The sequence below is a fragment of the Nicotiana tabacum genome, chromosome 16, assembly GCF_000715075.1.
Source record: "Nicotiana tabacum cultivar K326 chromosome 16, ASM71507v2, whole genome shotgun sequence".
Lineage (NCBI taxonomy): Eukaryota > Viridiplantae > Streptophyta > Magnoliopsida > Solanales > Solanaceae > Nicotiana > Nicotiana tabacum.
The window spans coordinates 28,036,507-28,061,812 of NC_134095.1; the positions used below are offsets into that span (position 1 = coordinate 28,036,507).

At 36.9% G+C, this 25,306-nt stretch overlaps 1 protein-coding gene across 1 annotated transcript in view; it reads right to left on the minus strand.

The window, feature by feature from the left end:
* Window positions 1–334: 334 nt before the first annotated feature.
* LOC107787592 (uncharacterized) overlaps window positions 335–25,306 on the minus strand; it is a 30,765-nt gene continuing 5,793 nt past the window's right edge. The window contains exons 6-27 of the mRNA XM_075232670.1: window positions 17,444–17,618; window positions 15,647–15,775; window positions 14,962–15,525; window positions 14,223–14,864; window positions 11,385–11,459; window positions 10,541–10,654; window positions 10,233–10,469; window positions 8,564–8,611; window positions 8,294–8,437; window positions 6,724–6,888; window positions 6,581–6,643; window positions 6,160–6,270; window positions 5,988–6,071; window positions 5,838–5,885; window positions 5,266–5,340; window positions 4,788–4,883; window positions 4,441–4,521; window positions 4,284–4,355; window positions 2,802–2,846; window positions 2,621–2,704; window positions 2,199–2,302; window positions 335–1,289 (exon numbers count right to left, since the gene is read on the minus strand). Coding sequence (XP_075088771.1) covers window positions 1,172–1,289; window positions 2,199–2,302; window positions 2,621–2,704; window positions 2,802–2,846; window positions 4,284–4,355; window positions 4,441–4,521; window positions 4,788–4,883; window positions 5,266–5,340; window positions 5,838–5,885; window positions 5,988–6,071; window positions 6,160–6,270; window positions 6,581–6,643; window positions 6,724–6,888; window positions 8,294–8,437; window positions 8,564–8,611; window positions 10,233–10,469; window positions 10,541–10,654; window positions 11,385–11,459; window positions 14,223–14,864; window positions 14,962–15,525; window positions 15,647–15,775; window positions 17,444–17,618 — 3,274 coding nt within the window. The 3' untranslated portion in view covers window positions 335–1,171. The remainder of the gene's footprint in view (window positions 1,290–2,198; window positions 2,303–2,620; window positions 2,705–2,801; window positions 2,847–4,283; window positions 4,356–4,440; window positions 4,522–4,787; window positions 4,884–5,265; window positions 5,341–5,837; window positions 5,886–5,987; window positions 6,072–6,159; window positions 6,271–6,580; window positions 6,644–6,723; window positions 6,889–8,293; window positions 8,438–8,563; window positions 8,612–10,232; window positions 10,470–10,540; window positions 10,655–11,384; window positions 11,460–14,222; window positions 14,865–14,961; window positions 15,526–15,646; window positions 15,776–17,443; window positions 17,619–25,306) is intronic.

Below are 25,306 nucleotides of genomic sequence, written 5' to 3' on the forward strand. Positions count from 1 at the left end.
TTATCTTTACATGAAAAATAGCTAAATTTTGATTACTTTTGAAATTGGGCTATTTTTAAACGACCAGTTGTAACTCTGGTTATTTTTGAATTTCTCCCTTTGTCACATCCTCTTCCTATTTTATAAATTCCCTAGCCAATAATTCACTACATTTGAAAGAATTACGTCTCGTTTTTAAGACTACAAAAAGCCATGATTTATCACTTCTTGGTACCCATCTAGATTCCTGTTCGGATCTACATTTTGCCGTATCTGACTGCCATCCCAATAATCTCGAAAATGCTTAATAACAAATGAAGATATTCTTGCTCTCGTGTTGTATAACGCCAAGGAGTTTTAGAGCAAGTTTTACCTTATAATTAAAGTTCTTACAAATATAGAGGACAGAGGGTAAAAACTCCAAAAGAATTAGTCTTACACAAGCCTAAGGCCGATAGAGGAACGTTGTCAACCTAACTTAAATTACAACCTACGGGACCTCAACAATTTACAGTCCCAATCTCTCACAGGCGAAAATCTCTTCATACCATGTTAAGGCTCAAATAACCAAATCATAGGTTGATCGAATGGACGACCAAAGAAGCTCCAAATTTGCTTCCCATTCGCCAATCAACTTTGTTTTTTCTTCTTAATTTTCCTTTAGGCAACTCGGCAGAAAGTGTCAATTTTTCCTTTTAATTTTCCTTTAGCAGAGCCCCTTTGCTTTGGGGGGGTGGGGGGTGGGGGGGTGTCGGGGAAGTGGGTTGGGGCTCTAATAAATGAAGGAATACAATTACACACTTCCTGCTCACCTCCCTCTCACACAAAAGATTAAAAAGAACCTGACCTACCAGCTATGCTAATACCATAAAACACAAATTGCTGCCTGGCAAATAATGACTGCAGGCGGAGAGCAGCATAATAGAGGAAACCTCAAGGGAAATTGACTACATTTATGATACAATCTCCGAAGAGAGATTTCTCCCCCAAAACTTTTGGGAACTACATCTCCATGTGCCATCTTGTCGTCAGCAGATTGTGCAACTACTGGAGAGCAGAGATACGAGCCGTAATTTACACAACCCTGGCGAACTGTGGCACTATGTTGCAATAAGGGCTGCTGCACTAGTCGCGCTGCCTCATCCATGTACTACTTTGCTGCTTCTTTCCTCAGCTGGCAGAAGTTGCACTATCACGTTAGTGTAGTTCCATGGACAGAAGAGCCTTTCTCTGAGGCATGCATAGAAGATGAGAGATGTGGTTGCCGCAAATTTGATTCATTTAAAAGACCAAGTTGTACCAAGGTTGATCTGCACCAATGCCAAACCACATCATATTTTAACTGTAACAATGGCTAGTGTCTTCTCCTATCTTAAAGAATAACTGATATCAACACCTCCAATGCTAACAAGGAAAACAGATCAATATAGAGATTTTTTCATCTTACGCAGTTTGTGGTCAAAAAGAATAATATGCATTATATCTTGGAGAAAATTAGATTTGCAATAATGCGGCAACTCCTACTACCATCTTCATCCTCATTTACTTCCGGCTCTTCCACTACCCCACCACATTTACACCATCTGGTATCTTTGAGGGATAGGGTTGTCACAGCACGAAAGTGAAAGAGGGAATATTGCTGCTGGAACAAGCAGTTTTCCAGCTTTCTCAAAAATCTCACAAGATAAAGCATGATTTTGTGGCTACATTTTTGGACTAGTTAAAAAGGTGTCATCTATGGTAAAGGATAGTGTAACACAGCATTAAGGCCAAACTAGTTTCTGCGGAATTTAAAGATGATTTTCATAGTGCTGTATGTTTCAGCAATTGTTTGGTGATTTGCCTAAATTGTTCTTCAACAGACTTCCAAGTGTGTATGTGCCCGCTCTAGCCAGAACTTTTGACTCCAGTAACCAAAAAGACTAGTTGATTTATAAATATAATGAGAAAAATTTTGAGCATAATAAATTAGTGTGTGTAACATAGATCAGGGACAATTTATGCAGTTATCTCGCTCTTCTCTTAAGTTCACATAAAGTCACAACCGAACTTCTACTATTTAACAACTAAAACACACAAAAATGCCTCAAAAATACATGACGTGGGTAAATTCCACGAAGAACTTTAGTCAAACCAATTGAGACGGTTGAGATAATGCAGAAAAAAGATGTTGACAAGGTGGAACATAAACAAAACGGTTGATCAGATATAGAATATACCTAGGAAGTGAGTTTTTAATGTTTGGCTGATTTGCGAAGGCAGCCAGTGGACTTCGGAGATTAGCATATTTGTTTAGGGCACTATCAAGCTGTGGTGGTGGCAACTGCAAGCAAGATCCAGGCATTTTAAGACAAAAGACAGCAATAAAGTTAATGTGCTTCCATGCACAATAAACAACTACGCTTCAATCCCAAACAAGTTGGGGTCGGCTATATAAATCGCCACTAACCAGTTTCTCTATATTTTTACTGGCATATAAATCTATGATGAGGTCAAAATACTCTTAGAAAAGTAATAGGTTCAAAATCAGCGCACCAACAAGACTAAAACCTATTTCCAATTATTACTAGGAGGTATCACTTATATGGATATTGTGCTTCCATGTACAATATATAATAAAATATAAATTACCAAATAATACCTGTAGTAGTACAGGAAAAGAATGTGGTTGTGTTTGCGAGACACATTTTAAGAAACCCACCCAAAGCTTTGGCATCCTCCATACCTGCGTCCAACATGTGATAGGGTGACCATTTGTTCGTAGCGAAATAATGACAATTCGTGATTAGTGGGAAACCTAAACGTATTTTGAATTAAAATACCTGTCTAATCACGAGTTTGGAGAGTATCTCCATCACAAAATCAACCTAGACATCACATCAGAAAAAAATAATGTCACACGCATTGACTGCATTCCTTCCACATCAGACAAAATATATGTTCAGTAAAAAGCTACATTAAAGAAATATCCATGCTAAGCACAAAAGTGATACTGTTGACTTTAAAGTTCTAATTCTAACTCAGCTGCATTAACATCTAGATGAAATGCCTTTGCAGTACTATGCGAACATGTAAAACCTAGTTCTTAAATATCCAGGAATCCAACCCCCCACCCCCCAAGAAAAGAAGGAAAGAGAAAAGACGGATTACATATCTTGGATTATACGGTCTTCTGTATTAAATCAAAACCCAAGACCAATAAATCACATGCATAAGGTTTTGAAAGGTGTGACCATCTCATCTAAAAGCTTGAGTTGTTAGAGAGAGCATACTTTTATTTACATTGTGTCTTTAACACACCCCTTCACGTGCAGGTCTGATTACATGATTGCCTTTTGAGAGTGAATATGGTAGGCTGAAAGAATGCAAACTAAGAGACACGGACGAACAACTTTATCCAAAAACAAATTAAGATGCCAAGACGTGTTATGTGTGTGTATCTGGATAAGCATATTGAACTGGAGAAAAGAGAGAAGTAGCGAATTTAGGACATGCACTTACAAAGGAAACAAAACATTATTCCAAAAGGCAAAAATGAATACAAAAACACAACCAAAGAGAAGTTACTTATACTATTTTAAATTTCTTTCAAGGCAACATAATCTTCGCTCTAAAGGAGTAGTATCAGCAGCACAATGTTTATTAACATAATCTTCACTGCTTGTCATCTGAAATAGTGAATGTGCAAGGGAAGAAGATCAAGTGCCATAAATGTTGATATTTCTGCTGCCAGATGAGAAGCTCCTCTCATCCTTTCTGCTTACTATTCTTCTAGGCAGCGTCTCATGATTACTGGTGTTTCTTTCCTATACTGTGCCTTTGGGAATATGTCAAAGAAGTGTATTCATCATAAAGCGCGTATATAAAAGGATAGAAGCATGAGATGTTAAAGTCATGCCCATAAACTCGTTCTGCCATATTCTACTTCTCAAAAGTAGTAACCACACTTGTGGCAATGGGAGTTCAAATTTTAAGCTATAAAATTCTTGTCCGGTACAAATAAGACATTCAACAGTATCACGCTCCCCTTAACAATTGACAATCTTACTCTCAAGTAATGGACACCATAAATACTCACATAAATTACATACTTCTTTTGGCAGAATTTATGAATGTTTCAAGTTGAGAGCCTCATAACATTAGTGCAGATTGTGCAAATGATAACCAAAAAAAAAAACTTTTAAGGAATTCATATTCCAGATAAGCAAAAACAATGTCCTATAGCGAATCAATTGCGTAAAAAGACCGGAACATGATGACGTGCACCCAACTGATTAATATACAATACAACATCAGGAGTTTACCAGAGTAGGAAAGGCGTCGATGGCCTGAATCACTGTCCTCATGAAGAGCAGTGGGAGAGGAGTCTGATCAACCTGATTAAATGAATGCCGCAGAGATTGAAAAAGTATCCATAAAATCCCAATCTATGTATAATTGTATTTGCAATATTTTTCATACCATCTGTCTCAAGGCTTTTGCCAGGACCTGTTGCGTGAAAACAGTACGCTGCTCAAAACAAGCTGAGCAAGCATCTGTTATCTGAAAGATAATAACATCAAAATATCACAAAATTGGCACGTAGTTCTGCTTAAGGCATTTTCACTATATCTTGAATCTGTTGTAAGAAACAGGGAGAAGCAACAGAATTCAACACGAAACAAGGGAATTACACAACTTAGGAAATACAAGGCAAAACATCTGAGGCAAGATATCAATGGATTTCCTAGTACTACAAGTTGCAATAAGTTTAAGTGCAACAACCATCAAAAGCAAAAGACACACTTTTAAAAGTGGAAATTGCATACCTTTTTAAGTGGAAGGCCATCTCTCTCGGGATTTATGTCATGTATTGCAACCAGCACTTCTGCTGGGGTCAGTGCTGGACCTGTATGGGCAGAACCCTGCCATGAACCAAGTAAAGGAACTTTTATCTTTTGTCCATCTCCAGAACAAATGATCAGTGCACTTCAGATTAAAATAGGCAACATATAATTCTGAACTAGAAGTAGCATCGGATCATGAATTTTTGTCATCTGACTATTAAACAATAAAGGTACATGTGGACTTTGAAAAAGTAACCACGAAATCACTTACCTAAGAAAAATAAACAAAGACTAAAACGTAACATAATTTGAATGAGCATGATATTCAGAAGAAGAAAGAGACAGCAACGAAGATGAGAAGATTATCATGTTTAGATTGAATGAGTATAAAAGTCGTTCTCAGAGAAATCAGAAGGTAACTAAAAACTATAGCAAAGCAAAAAGTAAAATTCAATTAGACCTGTAATATCCGAGCCAGGGCTATCTGAAACTTATCCAGTGGAAGAGCAACAAGCCTTGGGAAAATAGGTAGAACCTAATATGAAAACAAAAGGATTCATCAAAAACAGTTCTTTCTGAATTAAGTGCAGCAGTCAACAGGAAAGGATGAGAAGAACTTCAATATCAGGTCAGGAGGAAACCAAAGGGTAAATTGAAAATATTTTTAAGAAAGCAAAGAATATTGCTTTGATCTCCAAACTAAGAACATTTATTTAAGAAAGGATAATTCATAACCTAGACATGAACAAAGCCCTAAAGCTTTCCAAGTTAACCAGACAACGATCTTTGTCAGGAAAACCCTAAACATAGACAGGAGTACTACCTCTGAGCCAGCAAAATTAAAATGGATATAGTGTGATATATTATCATAAGTTAAAGGATAACAAACAGAGAACCAAAGGAAGCGAGATGCCATACACCCCACAAATACAGGGATAGTGAGATGGAGATATATCACATATCATTATTTAATGACAGAGAAAAAGAGCTGAAAATGTCTGTCGAAATAAAAATGCACAAATATAAGAATACCTCACTCTTAGAAAATGAGGAGAGCACCGGAATAAGGACAGTTGCATCCTGCAGAAGAATTTAGGGTATCACTGTTGGAACTGCGGAGTTTCTGATTGAGAGCTACCAAGGAAGAAGAAAAGACAAAAAACAGAAAGAAAGAAGCTAAACCTTCAGTTTAGTTTCATATAACCGCTTGACAACTGCAACTAGGTCGGGAGGCGGAGTTGTCCCTTCAGAGAGAATATGAAGCACCTTGCCGCGGACAAAAGAATGGCATCATGATAAAGAAGAGATTTCAAGATGAAAAGCAATATTTAAAAGTGAAGTTTAGGGAACCTACCTGTGTCAAAAGATTTTCACAGCCTTGAGGTGGATCAGATATTATATGAAGCAGTTCAGAACACGAAGAGCCTATAGCCCTAATAAGAACAGGCATATGACGGTGAACAGCCTGCATCAGATCAAGAATTTATAAAAGGAATGTGAAATTCACCAAGAGCATGGAAGAGGGGAAGGGTACAGGATGAAAGGACAAAGAAACATGGGGAAACACAATGATACCACCAGGCACCAGCCACTAAGGTGTTCAGTAAATACACGAAAACTAGAAGGAAAAAAAAAAAGAGGGAGCACAGTGGACACTCAAATTATTGCTGGCCTATTTATAGTTCTGACTGGTTTGAATGATTAATTCACCTCAAACAAACCGCTATCAAGTCAGCTACTAGGATGATAAAAGAAAATCACAATAAGAAATAAACCTGCTTAACTGCCTTAGGAGCACGTGCATAGTTATCAAATACAAGGTGGAGAAGACTGAATTTCTGCAAGAAAAGTAACCGAGTAAGCATCATCAAAAGTGCACCTTCAGCAGATACTCTTGCACTTATCAAATTATCCATACCTTGGTGCATAGAGCAAAAAATAATGAGATAAGACGCTGCGCTTGAGCCAATGACAATTCTGAATCAACTTGAGAATCAGATACTGCATTCTTAACTGAATCATTTTCAGACAATCCAGGCTCTGAAATCTGAGAACCACTAACTGAGGCTTCTTGATTTCCTGTCTGATAATCATATTTCTTAGGTTAATATTCAAATGGAAAAAATAATATATTTCTTAGTTAAGAAAAACTTATCACCATAGAGAGGACAAACAGTGCAGAACGAGCAGATTAAACCCAAAAAAAAAAAAACAGAAGGTAAGTGCTCCTCATCTTATTGAAGCCCAGAAGTAAAGATTTTTTTCTTCAATCCAAATACTGGACTTCACCAACTGCATTACTAGGTCTTGCAGCAATAGAAAAGCTAATTTATCATTTCAGAAATTTGAGACTACATCCAAGATTTAGAATTTTATCTCTGGACAGAGTCAAGGTGAACAAGTTTCACTCTAAAAGATAATTCTTAACAAAAACCTTTTAAGCGCGTCACATTTTTTGTCCTATCAAGGAATTCAATTATTAGCTTAGATGTGTACGTGGATGTATTGGGGTTCTTATAACAAACGAAACAGGCAAGGATTGCTTTCACAGCACCATTTTGAGCAATTGTTAATGTTTAACTACAAAACAACACACAGTTTAAAGAAAAAAGATTTAGAATATGTATTCCTCCTCATAGTGATACAACAACAACAACAACAACGACCCAGTATAATCCCACAAGTGGGGTCTGGGGAGGGTAATATGTACGCAGACCTTACCCCTACCCCGAAGGGTAGGGAGGCTGTTTCCAGGAGACCCTCGGCTCAAAAAACAATAGGAGATGATATATTAGTACCATAAAAATGCGTAATAAAAATAACAACAATATATAAGAGAAATGAAATATAAAATATAGGATATTAAATACGAAAATACGATGACTATGTATTCCTCCTCTTTTAGGTCCCTAGAAGCAACTGCTACTGCTGGATGAAATAGCTAATCTAAACACTGTACTTCAGATAAACACATACTTTGTATTTGAACCATAGAGAAAATATCTTAGTTGTACAAGGATAAAGGTGAAACAAGTAAAATCTTTTTAAAATTGCATGTCTTATTTCACTTTTCGACAGTCAAACATCAGTATCTTCGAACACAACCTAGCCGACAAGCTTCAAATATACCTACAATGTGGTAAGTCTCCCCTTCTAGTACATTTATTCAGTTTATGAAATATTCAAATTTATTTAGAAATTGGTCAAGCTGAGGTGAAACTAAACAAACAAGAGATTCAAACATGAACATGAGCTCCAACCACAAACATTTTCCAAAAAAGATCAAGCGGAACCCTCTAAAACTAATGAGTCCACAAGCAACAACTTCAAGACCAAATACTAAAGGAACAAGTGCAGCCAGAAAAAAAAAAGGAAAAAGAGGAATCAAGATCAGAAAAAATATTTAGTTAAAAAATATACTCGCCTCGACATTAATCAAAGCAAAAATCAGAGAGAATTTAAGGGCGAAACACAAAAAAAGAACACACCTCTCCTGTTCTCTGAACCGAGGTTCCAGACCGGGAATATTCTGTATCTGTAACATGCTGGTCTACAGCTGACAAGAACATATTCTTAGCAAACTGCTCGATGCTATCTGAAATGTCACCAAGTACATAAAGTTTGTTTGCCACCTATCAAAAGTGCCAACATTTCAGAGATTCAAATACAACCATCCATAGATGAGAAACCAAAAGAATTGTCGCCAGCAGGTGAAGACCCACAGCAGGCAACACAAAGGAAATCACAAACTTGCATACCAGGCGAATAGCTTTTGCTCTGACATCGTCCTGAGGGTGAATTGCACACTGCGTGAAAGAGCATGAACTCTAGTGAGAACATTATAATGTCATTCTGCCAAAGGCAAGCATTACTTTTCTTTTCTACAATGCAAAATTGTAGGACAATCCAAAGGCAAGCATTACTTTTCTTTTCTACAATCCTGAACATCTGATTTTCCACACAAAAAGATGTCACTCAATTACTAAACAAAGAAATAGACATCAAAGTAGATACTAAAAGCGAGATTAGAGTTGCGAGTTTCTGATTGCAACTCCACCCTGCACTATTTAGGTAAAGCATCTGTTGAGTCCCACGTCAACAATGAAGGGGATGGGTGGTCTCCTTATGGACTTGGGCAATCCTCACCTCTTGAGTTGACTTTTGGGATTGAGTTAGACCCAAGGTCCATTTATCATGGTATCAGAGCAGGACCCATCCCGATTTTCCGATGTTGGCCCCCATAATTGTCCACGCTCCAGATGTCCAGCCCTGGGCGTGAGAGGGGGTGTTGAGTCCCACATCGACAATGAAGGGGATGGGTGGTCTCCTTATATGGACTTGTGCAATCCTCACCTCTTGAGCTAGCTTTTGGGGTTGAGTTAGGCCCAAGGTCCATTTATCAGCGTCAAATCTCGCAAGGGCCTTAGCTCTTTATCATCCATGTTCCCCCAATACACAGGGGCCACCTCTCCCCCAAGAAAAGTTAAAAGACAGATGCTAAAAACCAAATGTTACAGGGTTTATTATTTGATCTGAAGAGGATTATCCTATGACAAGAAAAATAGTCACACCATCAAACTACTTAATGCAAGAAAAAAATTGAAGAATAGCTTTTAAAGTACAAAACAAACACATTTTACAAGAAGATATATGACACGCGCGCACACATTACTATTAACATTAATAAAACCAAACATGATGCATCATATATGGCACAACATTATAACAAAATGTAATTTGCAGCCATCTCATAATCCAACTAATAAATCTTCCATTGCAACCCAACGCACTAACTAGCTATGGACTATGGTATCAAAGCCACCCTTCCACCATCTATGTCTATATCTGTGCCCCAATCATCTCCTCAAAACACTTTTAGAAGTCAAACCCTTAATATTGCTTTCATCTCTCTATAGCTAGTGATTACTTATTTTTGCGTTGCTCCAACTTCATGCTCTAACACATCTGTTGTTAAAAATCAATATTACTGGGACCCTACTGATAAAAAACTTAATATTACTGGAATCCAATGTTTTGCCTTGGCAAGTTTGTCTGGTTACACATGAAAATGAAATTCTGTTTGAATCCTCCATATACGCAGAGACCTTGCCAGAGATTGAATATAGTCCTATAGATAAATTCTTGAATCCAATACTCATATTGGAGTCCGTGTAACATAATTGAGAATGAAACGAGCACTTCCCCAATTGCAAAACTTTACTTAAGGTCAGAAAACGTTAAACAAGTAACGTTAAAGCAGCTCTTTTGCTTCAATTAAAATGCCCGCTTATTAAATCTTTCTTCCAAAACTCTTTCAACTCCTAAAAAAGTTGCTCTATGATGCCCCTTATGATATCTCCTTAGGCAACTGCATAGGGAAAGTGAAAGTAGAAAATCATCAGGACAGAACATTTGATGGTCATATACCTTCAAAGCTATATCCAGGCATGCTTGACGATTAGGCGGACGCCCCAAAATTAAACTCCAAACTGCACCAAGGCCCTGAGTTACACGGTCACCATCACGGCCATATTGCCCAGGATAATTTTCAGAGCATAAATCAACTAGCAGTCTCATCATAGATTCAGGTAAATATGGAACTTCACCAAGGAGCCTACTAAATGACTTGTCATTTGCTGGTAAAGAATCTAGCAATGATTTTGCCTACAAGCAAAGAACATACATAAGGAACTTTGAGAATGATGTAGGTAAGGATAGCAAATGAATGTACTTACCACAGTGAGGAGGAACTTCTCATATAGCGCAGCAGCAGGTGAAGAGTTTTCAACTGAATCCGACAACATGAGATAGTGCAAATGATAAAGTACATGCATTGCAAGCTCATGTACCTGAGGGTCAAAATAACATATAGTTAGCTTGCACTGCATTTTCCACCAAAAACTCATTGGCATAAAGATATACAACAGAACAAAAGCCGGAAAAGGACCTATGGTTAATAACCCATATCAGTATGCGCCACTTTGCTGGACATGGAGTCAAATCCAAGCACAAAACATTAAGAAAATTGCCCAAATTGAAAAACAGAACAATAAAGGGGGGTCAAGACAAGATAAGAAGAAGGGGAAGATCAAAGCTTCTGAAGAAAAATGGCCCGCAAAAAGCTCACTAGAAACTGTTTATAAATTTTGTACACTACATGAAAGCTGTCTGTCTTTGTGATTTGTGTCAGTGTGTAGATGCTGCAAAAATTGTGGTTGTTGGAAGTAGTTGAGGGATCAGAGGTTTTTAGCTACCACAGATGTTATGATGACTAATTTCATCCGAACAACGAGAAAAGTGACGAGCTCTTTATCTTTGCTTAAATTCTATTGCAGCAACTACATGCCAGTTTGGAGAGGCTCTACTCAAAGAAGATTTTTAGTGGCAGCAAAGACAAACAAGCTGTAAAAACCGGCAGATTTCACTTAGCTGAAATCATATGAGTCTAAAACACTTTACACCTAATAAAAACCAAGCTAACCGACACAAAAAGAGAAAGTAATCATACTTGATTGTCCGCACAACTTGAGCAATAAAGATAGCGTAAGATTCTTTGAAAGTAAGCGAGAAAGTAGATACCTTCTGGTACTGGTTGTCTGAGAAAATAAGCCTTTGCATCATCACAACTACATCAGCATCAGCATCAGCATCAATCTGCAGGGTTAAACAAAGCAAAAGGTAAATAAATATTGAACTATCCCAAGCAGCAAACGCTCATTCACATGCTTGGACTAGTGTTTGCCAAACTACAAAAACAATTAAAGCGAATCAAATTCACAAAAATGACACTGAAGTATTTGACCTATTCATTGTAAATCAGTTAATAGACAGAATTAAGCACATTAAAATAAAAACTTTAACAAAAGGAGCACCAATATTTACACTTCTAGTCACACAAATAAGGTTAACCAACTCTTGCTAAAAGGAAGAAAGCAAGTGGACTAGGTATGACGGCAAGCTGGCCATGATGGCACATACCAGATGCTTTACCAACATGATGGGTTCACCTTACATCTTTCTGGTTTATGTCCTAGGCTAGCTCATTATTTCATTAGTACCTCGATCAGCATTGCTATATCTTTTCATCTTGCTGCAAACTAATACTAGCATGTTAGGCTGAGCTTTCAAAGATCAGCTTATCTTAAAAAGAATGGAATTTCAGAAAATACTTTCAGACGGTAGTTGCTTGTATTTGGTCAAATCATCTGAGAAATGCTTGCTTTTCTTAGTATTATGGAAGTAGTTTGCTTTTGACTAATCTTTCCAAAAGCGCTTTTGAGCGTCCAATTAAGAAAAAGGACTAGTAAAGATTCACTTTAAAATTAGCATTATTTAATTAAAAAAATGATTTGAAATATTTATCAAGAGAGACTCTAATTAAGCTTTTTAATTTTATTAATTAAAATATATAAAGATCACAAAAATAGAGAGAGGAAGCATGTTTATGAGAGGTCAGGTATAGATGTCGTGTCAACAATGCCTGAGGTTAAATTTTCTTTATACTCTTGAGATAGTTTGATAAGTATACATTTTTTGGCAAGATATTTTTCTCCCCAAAAGAATAGAAACAGGCAAACAGCTTCTGCTTCTAAGAAGATGCTCTTGTTCCAGCATCTTCCGCTCAGCATAAAAGCAGCTTTTTCCTAAAATCGAGATCGTCGAGGGCGAGCGGACACGGTTCGAACTTGATGGATAATGAGCTCACCCCTCTACCCTTCTCCACTTAAATAACATGCTTTTCTGTGGCTGGGTTCAAACTCGTGACCAGTGCCTAAACCACACATCATGTGCTGCACTCATAGCTTTTACTAATACTCGAAAGATTTATTTTTTCCCATAAGCTTGGCCAAACACCTCAACTCTCCAATATAAGCATTTTTTAGTTTCCTAAAAGCTTGGCCAAACAGGCTATGAAGCCTACTGTGGACCCAAACCCAGGATCCATTCCCAAAAATGGACCTGACAAGCCTAGAACCATCACTGTCAAGGTGTTATTCCAGAAAATGAGTGATTACAGATTATCCCATCAGTGTAAAGTTTTAACAATTTATTCTCATAACTTCTCTAGAATACTCCGCACCAATCCGCCTTTCCAACACTTTAGAAGAAACTTGTCATGACTGCAGAACCTATTAGCAGCTGTATGAAGCAACCCGCAATTATTGTCGATTCAAACTTGAATTTAGGGAGGTCCGCCAGAGAATTATATTAGAGACATAGAGGCACACAAAGTATTTCTCAAAATATCTCCATTGTTCAAGTTAACATCCCAACAGCACTCAAACCATGCATCAGCTTAGCCAAAGTTTTTCATTAACTTTGACTTCATAAATCCATCTAACTGAGACCTACCTAAATTACTTTTCACATGTCAGATATTTTGGGTGGGTTTAAGTCTGACCGTGTTTGTTATCTATGTCAACATATCAATCATAATTCTACAAGCACAATACTTGAAAAGTATATTCAAGGGTAACTTATTAATGAAGCATCAACTTATTTACTGATTCACTTTGAAAATACAGTTATGTAGCTTTAGTTAGCACCCTGTTGAATTCAGAACAATACTGGACTACACAACAGACAAGTACACAAACTGCTCTAGAAACAAAAGGATCCTGAATTGGATACCGATTTTAACCACTTTCATTGTACTATTAACCATAATCCCGACCAGCCCCAGTTCCAAAATGGATTAAGGAACTTTACAAAAGCAATCATTTGCCCAGCAAATGCTCTTCCTAGATCTTATTAAGTTCCTCCTGCTAAATTAGTTTGTCATATCTAATTTAGCATGCAAGAGAAGACACTAGGAGTTGTGCTGAAACTCTATCATATCTGAAAGATGAGTTGATCCAACAGGTAGGAGGTCTCTTTCGCAAGTGACTTTCAACCTATGTTGCACAGGCTCTCCAAAAATGTCGCCAGGCGCGCGCCGGATCCTCCAAAGGTAGTGCATTTTTGGAGGATCCGACACGGGTGTGATAGCATTTTGGAGAGTCCGCGCTACATAGCTTTCAGCGCCAAACTAGAAAGGGAAAGACGAAACTACCCCGAGATATATAGACATTTCTTAAAAACAACCCAAGTGTCTCCTTGTGCATGATTATTATATGATGCTGGAGGAACCTAATAGTATTTCAAGGAGATGAAGTGGTATACCAACAGAGGTATGAAACAAATGAGTCACAGAGAAGAAGTGTACAACAATGATTCAGTGGTAAACTGCACTTTATTCAATTGAATAGTTTGCTTTCCCTCCAAAAATATTATATTACAGCAGCTGACACAGAATGGTTAAATTATCGCTCAAATCTAAATTGTTCATGAACCAGCATCTCGTAACTTAATGAAACAAAAGTAGCCCCATGATAAAACCAAAAACAAATAACTAAAATCTAAAAATTTGACCCCCACCTGGGCAACCAACCGAGAAAGTAATGCCATTCCTGTATGCTTGTTGTCTGTCTCTTTTAATTTTTTGAACGAGTCAATAATCTGTTCAACAGCCAGTTTTCCCATATTTCTTTGCTGCTCATGGGTCAGCTCAATGAAAGGCGGAAGCGGAGGCAACTCCGCACATGCATCTTCAGGGGTTGCAGCAGTTGAAATAGGGGGAGAAAATTGATCTGTTTCTAGCAATGGAGAGTAAATTTCATCTGTCACTCCAACTTCAGATGGAACTTCTGGCACCAATTCCTGTTCTACTTTGCCAGGAGATGATAGTGGAACATGTATCACAGCATCCATCTTGTCATCAGGAATAGCTTCATTTAGGTCATCATCATGAACTTCCTCCTGGGGAGCTGACAGACTGGCTCCTGGTGTCGGTGAACTTTCAGCAGTGATAGGGTTTGTTTCCATCTTGGGATACACAGTCGGCATACATTCAGAATTTGACACCAGGGGTACTGCAATGTCAATATTAGATGAACTGGAAAGATTCATTTCAGATTGCAGCATTGCAGATTGCATAGCACTTGTATTATCTTCTGCAACGAGAGTTGATGATACTTCAACAGCCACAGCTGTACGCCTTGGGTCAAGGCGCCGTGGATCCTGTGAAACATCATGATGTATTACTAGACTGTCCTAGTAAGAGAAACAAGAGTACAAAGAGCAGAGCAAATATTTAAAATAATTTAGTTTTACTCACCCTCCTAGGATCACGTTTCGAATCTGAAGGGAGACTTGTGGAAGCAGACATTTCTGATAATGAAGTGCTCGTGGCAGTTGATAAAGAGGTGGGTGTCTGGGATCCAGGAACCCAAGCCTGTGGGGCTAATGAGGAATCTATTGGTGCCATAACCTGGGATAGATTACTAGAATCACTTGACCGAGATAATGACAAGCTTCCAAGTCGTGCTAAAGGTGGGGGATTTTTAGGCAAGTGCTTCATATTAGTTATGACTATATCAGCCAATAAATCAGGAGGAAGCTCGGATATTAGAACTTCAAGAGACGTGGCACCCCTTTCTCCTTCTGCAAGCAAAGCACCAATCATGCCAATTATTTGTTCAACCATTGGGTTCACCCCGTTGACATATTCCTTTCCAGAATCATTTCTCTCAACTGGTGGAGCTATGTGATTGTTAGGGCCATAGTGAACCCTTTTTGAAGTTGAATCATAGTTATTAGATGGATCTTCATTATCTAATGGAGTTGACCTCTTCTTTGTTGGATCACCTAAAATGGGCAAGTGGTTTGATGACTGCTCATCCTGAAAGAGAAAGTAAAAAGTTCTGAGAACGGGCTTCTGAAAAAAATATTTCACAACTTGAAGTACTGATACTCTGTTCTTCAGTAACAAATAAAACTGACTCCGTTACTGAGGGAATTACCTTGTTCAATCTAGAATCACGTGAGGCTCGCTCATTATTTCTCATCATTTTATCGAGTTGCCGAAGAACTTGATCAGCAGCATCACCAGCATTCATTGCTCGCAATGATTTTAACAATCTTTCTCTCGACTAAATTCAAAAACACACTCAGATAGATAGTCGTTTCAATTAAGATTTAAAGAATATCAGTAATAACTCTCTCTAGTGCTAGAGTTAAAAGATACCGATAGCATTTTTCATGCATCTTACAGTATAGAACACAAAAATCTTTTTGAAGCTATGCAACTTTGTCTTGCATTACTCATCACAGCAAATCAAACCGTGTTTAAAGTTAGTACTCTTATTGCTTCTTTAAACTTCAAGTATGTATGGCTCTGTCCAAGTGTAAGTGAAATAACCACCCTCAGCTGAAGTTTAAGGAAAAGAAAATACCTTTTGATTTATAGTTTGCTATTACAAGAATTAAGAATGAGTACATGTAAGAGGGCTCATCATTATCAAAAAACATACTGGGTAAGAGTACTCAATAACATCAGTACATAATCACACACTCTAGTTTCAAATTGAACATTCTGATCGAAGTTGACACATTGTTAGGATCATACATCAAATCTTACAGAAGGTAGAATCTAGAAATATGGTCACAGCTTAAAATGGATTTTCTAAACATCAGGAGTATAAAATCCAGTTTAAAGTGTAACATACTAAAAACAATTATGTTTACACATACAGATACAATAAAGAGAGAGAGAGAGAGAGAGAAGTCTCGTTCAGCATACACATGCTTTGCAGATGGAAAATAGAAATGACATTTAATCTAATCAGAGAGCAAGTGGCAACAGAAATAAAGGTCACAGATAGCAGATTGTGGAACATAATGAGGTCCACAACTTATAAATTGGAATATGGAACAGGGTGAGGTCCATAACTTGAATTGGTTTCAGAGCCCTGGTAAAATTGAGAATCATGTTGTTCAGAGGTTGAACATAAAGGAAGGTTTAGAATTTCAAACTCTTTGTGACGAGAACCAAAAGAAAAACAGCACCCTAAAGAAGGAATTTCCTAAATTGTTTCAAACTGTAAGATCCTCAGACCAAAGTCATACAATATTGAGAAGGCAACTCATGAAACATTATATTTATGAGAAATTGATTTTCTTTGTTCCTTGAAGTTTATTAGAGGAGCTAATTTCCTTTTTGCGCTTTATGCATCCTCTTGATGCCAATGAATGAAATATTTGACTTATCCCCTAAAAACAAAAAGAGCCAGAAGAAAAAGATTCTTGTTACAGAAATGGACAACCTTGACCCCAATTCATCCCCAAAAGCTAGTTGATGAGGTAAGTATTGCACAAGAACATATTAGGAGACTACAACATATACCCTCAATCAATGTGGAATATTCTAACACTCTCCGCGTGTCCAGGTTCGGACAACTGGAAGAGTGGATAACATAACATGAGGGCCCAAGTGCCAACATTGGATAACCAAAGAATAGGGACAGGTTTGGCTTTGATACCATGATAAGAAAATGGACCTTGAGCCTAACTCAACCACAAAAGCTAGTTCATAAAGTGACCATCGTTCAACAGCCTATAAATGAACTACAGCTCATTCTCCCTATCAATGTTTAATTCAGAGTCACAGCATAAATAGAAACACTTTTGTTTAATAACCAAAAGAAACAGTTGAAATGAAAGCTGCAGCAATGGACACACTGAAAAAAGACAGAAATTGGAAGACAGAGAGATGCATAGATAACGAACTAGGAGGCTCTGATATGACATGTCAAGTATACCTCCAAAATGGCAGGATGTGTACACCTCAGAAATCCTAAAAAGGCAGTTCTCAGAGAATACCGAATGCTGGCAGCATGTCCACCCTTTGTCATCTCAAAGTTTGGATCGAAATCAAGCAATGGTGAAAAAATGCGGTTATAATGGATAGGTCGCCTCCTTGCTATAACTGCCAAACTGGAAACAATTTTCAGGTTATCAGATCAAGCATAAAGCAAGACAAAAAATTGTACAAGTTCAAGATGAAATAACAGAAATGATTAATTACAAACACGAATTCAAGGGGGGAAGGAAATAGAAAAGGAAACAAAAAAACAAAGTGACAGTATGAAACATAAGGTAACAGCTTCACCTCAATAATCTACCACAGTTAAACTACCATACTGACATACAGAGCTACCAAATCTATTTCACTAGTCCACCTTTTATCACAAAACTAAATAATGCACCACAGTTGTCTCTCATAAGCAGAAGGCAAAGTAGCCCATAAATTACACAACTTAAATGTACCAGGCTACCAGCCGAAAGACACTTTAAGTGCTATCTCAACCCAGAAACAAGCACAGATAAGCCCTTCTACTAGTCCTGTTGCAGCAAAGTATCATTTCTGAGATAAAGTATCCTCAGGCCAGCATACATGTTCATATTCAACTCTTTATCATCTCCAGTGTCACGTCGATAATGTTCGATCTCAAAAAAAACAGCTTACTGCTCTACCTGATGCCATCTGTTGCTGTATACTAGATTTGGATGGAGAAAAATTGCAGAAGATTCCAATCCAAAGTTAACAGTAATAACTCTAGTTACGGAAGTCCTTGAATCTGTTAAAGAGGCATTATGGGAGGATGGAAGTATAGGCAAAAGAGAAACTGAGACATATCTATAGCTTGGAAGATTAGTCAACATTTTTCAATGAATAGAAAGAATAGTTTCTTAGCTTGGGATACACTTGTGTAAGCTGTACTCTCTTCTTTTTATCCTTCTAATAGCACGCACATTTTTTTCCAACCAAAAACTACCTGAGCATTCCATGTCCATATCTTCTTGAGACAAGCAAATTCCATCACAGAGAATTTTTTTACACAAGTTGAAGCATGAATTACTGCTAACTGACCATTTTGAAAGGCTAACCACATCATGGTTTTGCTATTCATGTAATTTACAGCTTTTGACACATTTCAGCACACAAGCATCAAAAGAAACACCGAGTAGAAGCATGAATACGTGTTTGATATTATGAGGAAATGTTTACTGGAAATGTTTTTTTACCTTATTCCCAAATGCCTTAGAAACCAACTACACAGCAAGAGTGTTGAGTTGAGGGAAAAGATGTTAAGGACAATAATAAGATCTTTACATTGCACACATCATACTAAGATAAAAATGCGTCCACCATACTCTATTACAAAATCAAGACTAGGACACATCGCATGCTTATTATACCATTACACACTAAGGAACATTAATATGCATACCTCTACAGTTAGGTTACATTATTTACTAGGAACATAAACGCCATCCTCGTTTTAACAGATCTATTCTCAATGATAACCACTATATTTATCTATTTTTTAACAAGCACGTTCACAATATTTATCTACATCACAACCTTTGGGGTACGACCCTTCCCGGGACCCTGCGTGCTGCGGGATGTTGTGTGCACCGGGCTGCCCTTTTCAATCACTATATTTATCTATGCATATTACTCTATGGAATCACTAGACTTTAAGAACAAACCCAGCTGCTAAAAAAGATGATACCAGAACTTCCACATCTTCAGATGTTATACAGCAAGCTGGCCCCTCTACAATATCTGCCACCACAATGGGTCAAGTAACATCCAATGACCACAAACAACAACTACACATCAGTCCCAAACAAATTGGGGTCGGCTATATGAATCCCAAATAAAGCTTGGTTTCAACCAGGCATACCAAAACCAAACTTTGGCTCACTAGTCACTACTGCCAACGGCATCAGAATATACACTGACCATTGTTGGCAACTAGACTAAATCATGTCACTATTTTCACTTCAACCAGGCATACCAAAACCAAACTTTGGCTAACTAGTCACTACTGCCAACGGCATCAGAATATACACTGACCATTGTTGGCAACTAGACTAAATCGTGTCACTATTTTCACTACCCTAATTGCAGGTGGGAATCATTCAGTTATTGCTTTGCTACGCAAGATCCATACACTACAATCAGGTGCAAGGAAACCAAACTAATATTGCAATAAAAATTAAAGTGTCCAACGATACTTGAACATGGAGAAACCTGAAGCTAAACTCTATAAGAATTTCATCTAACTCTTCTGTTAACAATCAGGAGCTAATGGCACGATCAATATTTTACTCACCGAGGCACATCGTACTGAGAATGTTCATCAATCTTTAGCTCAAAGAAATTTCGCATGTTTTTGCTTTTGCGTTTACAAGCATTGTTTCTTGATGCAAGATATTTTCACAAGATTAGCACTTATTGCCCTCTCTTAAAAAGATATAAAGCACGCAATTAACAAACTCATATCCCCACCCAAGACAATCTATATGCAATAATGAAAGCAATCCATGAAGTGAAAGTTGTTGGAATTCTAGGTTGATACTTGACAAAGTTATTTATTCAATTTTCTTCCAACATTAATTTCATAGTAAATTAGCTCAAAAGGTAAAACAGGAAACTGGAGGTCCAACGTGTATACATACATACATCATATAAACATACCACATACAAACACACACATACATATATACACATACACATACACACATATCTGTTTATTATGTGTGCGCACACACACACATAATACATAGTATATGTTTATTATGTGTGCACACACATGTACCTAATCAGTTGTTACGATCCATGGTAATACAATGTCCTCAGCAAAATAAGATTATCAAGTCCTAACCCAACTACAACACTCAGTGTAAGACCATCTGCTCCAATCTAGGAAGCCAGGATTATGTAGCATCTAAACTTGCGAGCTGTAGCAAACAGCTCGGAGGATATTTCAACCCCAATAGATCCAGATTCGGCTGACCCTACCTTATCCTATCTGGATTACCACAAGTGGGCTCAAGTTGGTTTAGACACCACCATCATAATTAAGAATATATGTATTCAAGTAAACACAGTAGTCAAGTGTTAAAACAATGTTTATGCAACTTCTATAATACATGACACTTCCAAATGGCTAGTAGCCAGCAAAACCATAATAAAAGATGAAAAACACATAAATTAATCCATGTACAACCATGCAACATTTTTGAAATGTTTTCCACATAATTCTAAGCGTCTAGAAGCACAATTATCTGGAACATTTTCCTGGAACAACTTAACAAGATCTTGTTCCATACTTCAGACATCAAGTTTCATATGCTCGGTCAACTAGCTCAAACTTCAATATATTAAGGCATGATTCTGAGTATCTCTTTTCATTTAAAAGTATAATGAGGACAACTTCTCAGAATTTGTAAACTGTTGCCTTATCAAATAACCACAATTAGCTCGAGTTAATCATCCTCAATTACATCATGTATACGGGCGCGTTTTTGCCCTGTTTTAATGAAATTTATTACTTTATCAAAAGAAAATGTCATCCTCAATTTCTTTTCTAATCTAATGTTTTGCCACAATGAGGGCCATTAATTTCATCATTTAAATTTGTTACATGAAGCTACTCGTTACTTGGTGTCAAGGAGATGCTAAGGCAATACTGTGCTGCCCTGCTATCCAACTAAAATGGAAGTCCAGTGATTTCATCTTCTAAAGCAGCTAAAACATTCTGCTTGACAAGAGAGAGCTTTAAACTTGTTTAACATCACAATATGTCAGAATTTGTCATTCCCGGGAAAAAGGAGAACAGAACATAATATCCTGCAGTTGACAACATATGTGTTCCTCCTAAAGGAAAGACATGCCCTGCAAAACTTGGATCACATTCCTTTTCAGTCATATCGAACCAAGACACTCTAAACAAGATAAAGAAGTGCTCACAAAAGCAGGGAAATTTCCAACACAACATAACAATCTACATGCAGTCTTTCCCAGAGTCTATAGATTTGTCATTCAAAAACCAGTTTAGCATTTTATCTGTTTCTGCTTTCAAAATGCCATTAAGTAGCAAATTTTTAATGTATTCTTTGCTTATTACAATTGATAACGATGTATTATTGCTTGAAATAACGCAAAGAGTCAATTCACATTTACAGGATTCGCGGTATGACACTGTCCACACTTGGGAGGAATTTTAAAAAAACAAATTTTTTTTTTTTGAAACTGGTAACTTGAATTTAAAATTTTGACAAGATGAAGAAAAAAGTGTTCATACCACAGAAATTTTAGTGGCATCATACAGGAATTCCTCAAGGGATTTTTTATTTAGGAAAACTTTACAGATTCACAATTACCTATAGAAAAGGTCTAAGTACAGTATCGCCAATCTATAAGTTCAAAAGTAATGTGAAATACGGCATGTCATACAGTAAACTTGACAATGCAACAGCAGCAAAAAAGAAAAAAACAGAAGTGACAACAGAAGGTTTATCCAGGGAGAAAACCCTGTCGAAAAATTTGATTATCTGGGTAATAAGAAGAGTTTCAATGTTACAAAATATAGCAATACATTATCAACCAATACTTGTCATGGACACTACAAGGTAACGATGTAGTATGTACAACTAAAAAGATCAAAATTTGCTAAACTTTAATGTTGTCTCCGAAAATGTACAATGCTTGGTTAATAGCTTGTCCAAAGAGTTCTTATTGCAAATGATGTGACCAAATTATCCACCGCTTAATCTGCCCTACCATCTGTCAATCTTGTGGAAACCAGCTAACTTTTAGATCAGTTATCTGAACCATCAGTTCAGCATTCCAAGCAAAATGCCATTTTAACTCCACGTTAAAAAGCTGGGCTCATGCTGCAATAACAGCAAAAATAAGCAGTTGAACCTGAACTACAGCCATTACCAAGCATCTGTCATCTCTCCATAAATTCAAAATAATAAATAAAACAGAAATCACCACAAAAGTTTTGGAGTTCAGATTTCAGAAGCAAAGGCAGCAAGTAGTTAATCTACTGAGAGGTATGACAAGGGATCTTCAGATTAGATTTTTCTGGCAAATGTAACAAAAACTTTCGGCAAAGATCAGTGGCATGTTGCCATTTACGCCAGGAAAAGAAATAAAACTTTATCAACTACCATAATAATACCAAAAACAAGTATAAACTAATTGTCACATTACAGTTGCTTCCATACATAAGTAAATGTCATCTCAAGTCATTTTAAAATAGACATAAGAAACAACTTGTCCTGTTGATGAAAGCAGCCAGTAAACCCAGAACATGTTCCCGCTTTACCAAACTTAGTCTTAGTTTGACTTGACACGGGTAATAAGAGTAGAGTTGAAATTAATTAATACGTTAAGAAAAAGGTGACATTAAAATAGAGTTAAAAGTTAGCCTCTTGAAGGTTATTGAGATCTTTAAAGAAGACATGTGACATTTATAGTGATATACTATAATAAAGTAACAGAAATATAAAGTGAATAGTGAGGAATAAGATTCCCAGGGAAGACTGAAGTGACAATTTTAAGACAGACAAAATGGGAAGCCGTATGATTTCTTTAAGAGAGAGGGAGCAACATGGTATTTAATGCACATTTTACGTAGGTTCTCATCTGTCAAAGCCTTGGTGGACAGAACTACCATGTACTTGTACTGATGGGAGGTAACAGGTACCTGTAAATTAATGAAGATGTGCTAGCTGACACAGACACCACGTTATCGGAAATTTGTACACTTTAGTATCACGAAATCAGAAACACAAACAAATTTCTTGTTTATTGGAAAATTGTACACTTTAGTATCACGAAATCAGAAAAACAAACAAATTTCTTGTTTATTTCCACTCCTGTAGTTTAGATCTGTCATGTATCCTTTTATCTTTACTCGAAAGGATTTTTACATTAAAATGACACTTCTTGTCTAGAAAGAAATCAAGAAAGACAGAGATAAAAGTACAGGAACCAGAGTAAGTTCGTCTAGCCCCATCACATAGAGATAAATAAGAATCCTGATGTCTTACAGACTTACACCAATGTGAAACCATCCGTCAAAACATACACAGGTCCTGTTGCCAAATGTATTTAACTTGAAAAGATACTCTAACTTAACATACACAATATAAAAGAATAAAAAAAACATTTGATTGGTTTTACCATCTCATCTGAAACCCCAAAAAAAAACATATTTGGTGCGGGGGCACACGTACCTTTAGGATAAAAAAAATTCAAAAGGAAAAATAACAGCCCATATGTTTTCACTTCTTAGGAGAAAACTCTACACAAGCATAATCATTTTATTTATAAAGTAATAAGATTTAATTAACTCCAAACAACACCATTCTAGGCAATTACTAAAACATCGAACCTACACTTCAATTTCAACTTGATTGCATGCTTGCACACCCAGTTAGAGAAGTTTGTTATTTCCATCTCCTCTTTTAATGTTTTGTGCAGAGGTCCTAAAACATTAAATAGGTGCAAAACAACGACACATTGATCACACTGTTGGATGTACCAGGACGCATTCTTACTTTGCTGGTAGAGAACTTTTTCTCTCCCTCAGCTCATTTCTTTCAGAATACAACAGCATTATATTTACAGAGGTGGGTTAAGACGTATTATCTGATTTGAATGTTAAATCTGCCTCCTTATGATAATAAGCACTTGCGTCCATAAAAGTTTGTTCTCCTTTGATTTGGTTCCATACTTGAAGTTTTTTACCGTAACAATTTTACAGTTGCAGAATCACAGATAGAGCACTTAAATGTTAGTACCTAGCTCGAAGCATGACTTTTGCATATCACCTTTAAGTACAACATATTTCACACATTTCAACACCAAAAAATAAAGAGGATAGAGAAGCTGAGCAAAGGTACTCCTTTGCTTATAATGATTTAACAAATACCAGAAAGATTTCCTTTCCCTAAGCAGAAAGATAATAACTCAAAAATTATCTTCATTACATAATACATACCTTGCTCTTAAGCAGTTTATTCTTTCAAAGCATGTTTTTTCATGATAACTCAAAGATCATTTCATTGATGTCACACCAATTTGTTGTCAAAAACTATCTACTCCACTTCTGAAAAACATAGAAGAATTTCATTCCAAAAAGAAAAAGAAACAGACAGGGAGGGATCTTCCTAGCAGTTAATAGTGGCGGGATTGTATTTTTTTATTGAGTTCAGTCATAATCTGCAAAACAATTTATTAATATATCCTAGAAGAGCATATCACATTGCAGAAAAATCACAACTTAGCAGAATGTAGTATTCTAAGTAGCTGTGGCCCTAAGTCCTTGTTTTTTATAAGGTAAGATTTTATTAAAAAGGTACCAAGATGGGTACAAGTTACATCAGTCCAACATCTGCCGAAGCCACTTACATGGCAACTACAGATCTCCTATCTCTTCTAAAAAGTCCAAGTATTGCTCCATAGTTTCAATAGTACTTGTATTACACCAAAAATACAAGTTCAAAAGACAGCTATTCTTAATTCTGAAAACATGTTGTCTTCGCCCTTCAAAACAAACACTATTTCTTTCCAGCCATATTGTCCATAAAACACAAAAGAATTGTCCTCCATACTGTTTGTTCCTTTTTGCCATTTTCTGATGATGCCATTGTTCCAACAAGCTCTTAACACTGTTAGGCATTACCCACTTAACACCGTGGCCCTAAGTCCTTACAGGCATTGAAGCAGAAAATCCACATAAGACCTCCACATATATAACTTCAACATGAGAAGCACACTCACAACACGGATCTTGTTCATATGTGCTCCTTAT